Source organism: Micropterus dolomieu, unplaced genomic scaffold (genome assembly GCF_021292245.1).
Source record: "Micropterus dolomieu isolate WLL.071019.BEF.003 ecotype Adirondacks unplaced genomic scaffold, ASM2129224v1 contig_897, whole genome shotgun sequence".
Classification (NCBI taxonomy): domain Eukaryota; kingdom Metazoa; phylum Chordata; class Actinopteri; order Centrarchiformes; family Centrarchidae; genus Micropterus; species Micropterus dolomieu.
This window is the reverse complement of record NW_025729887.1, coordinates 1-1,197: the sequence shown is the minus strand read 5'-3', so window position 1 is coordinate 1,197 and position 1,197 is coordinate 1. Positions and strand designations below refer to the sequence as shown.

General features: G+C 43.7%; 1 protein-coding gene across 1 annotated transcript; it reads right to left on the bottom strand.

Annotated features, from left to right (window-relative positions):
- Positions 1–342: 342 nt before the first annotated feature.
- LOC123964163 (meprin A subunit beta-like) lies at positions 343–1,095 on the bottom strand (the record flags this gene model as incomplete). The annotated part of the gene is made up of 3 exons (XM_046041268.1): positions 343–561; positions 794–972; positions 1,028–1,095. Coding segments are annotated over 3 exons (466 nt in total), but the record flags the coding sequence as incomplete, so codon positions are not given.
- Between the last annotated feature and the right edge of the window lie 102 nt (positions 1,096–1,197).

Below are 1,197 nucleotides of genomic sequence, written 5' to 3'. Positions count from 1 at the left end.
AATTGAATTGAATATTATTCCAGAGGATATATTATATTTTTATCTATTGTTTTTCTTATCTGAGAAACAACATTATGTAAGTTCTGTGTGGTTTTCTAATCTTGTTAAATAAAGTTAAACAGAACTGCTGTTAGCTGACAGTAATAAACTGTTGGGTGATGTACTGAGACAACATCTGTCTAAACTGTATTTTAATATAGTTCCAGTATACTGTACAGTATTATGGCAGGTGTTGCCAGAGGCTTCCTTTTGTACCTCACAATATGTCAAACATCTATGGTAATGAAGGTAACCTGTCTCATTGATTCTTTGATGGACAAATCGCAGGCTGACAGAACTCACTGCAGTTGTAGAGACGGTTGAGCTTGGTTAGGTCACTAGCACTGAACCCCATGCTCTGACCAATCACATCCCTGAAGTGGGGGATCTTGGTGACGATGGTGGGCTCAGAATCAATGCTGAAGTACGTCTTTCCGTAGTGCATTACAGAGCTGTAGTCATAGGGAACGCCTAGAGCACTGGACACCGTGTCATCGTGGCTTTCGAAGTTGTTGTCTTTACCTGAGGAAGGCAGAAGAAGAATGTCAGGAAGAATTCAGCTGTTGTTTTTTATTTATTGCAAGCAACTGTCAGTTTTGTTGTGTAAAACAAAATTAGATGGTGGGCATGGATAATGAGAAAAATGCAGGAGTAGTTTCTGTACAGTTTGTCATTTATTGTATAAAGTTATTACATGAGTGTACACTAATGTAAGTGATGAGCTGTAATTACAAGTATCACAAATCAGCGTTACCAGGTTTAATGTGATCCCATATGATGTTGACGTAATCATCACGGTCGGCTCTGGACTGCTCGTGCCAGAAGCCCAGAGCGTGCAGGAACTCATGCTCAACGGTTCCTAGAGAGTCACAGTGTTCACCAATGGACAGCTGCTGCCTCCCCACACGCCGGTTGCCTACACGGGAGGAGCATCTACAGAGAGGGGAAGCAAGATGTTCACATGCAATGTGCACAATGCAGTACTGACCTACATTTTGTTACGGCCTTGGCTGTATCCCTGGTGTTACCCCTTCCCCCCGTCTGTCTCTCCCTGTCCTTGTGTGTGTGTGTGTGTCGTCATGACTACCTCCTCTGGCTCCGTGGGCTCACGCACCTGTTGGCAATCAGCTCATCACTCCTCATCTGACCACACACCTG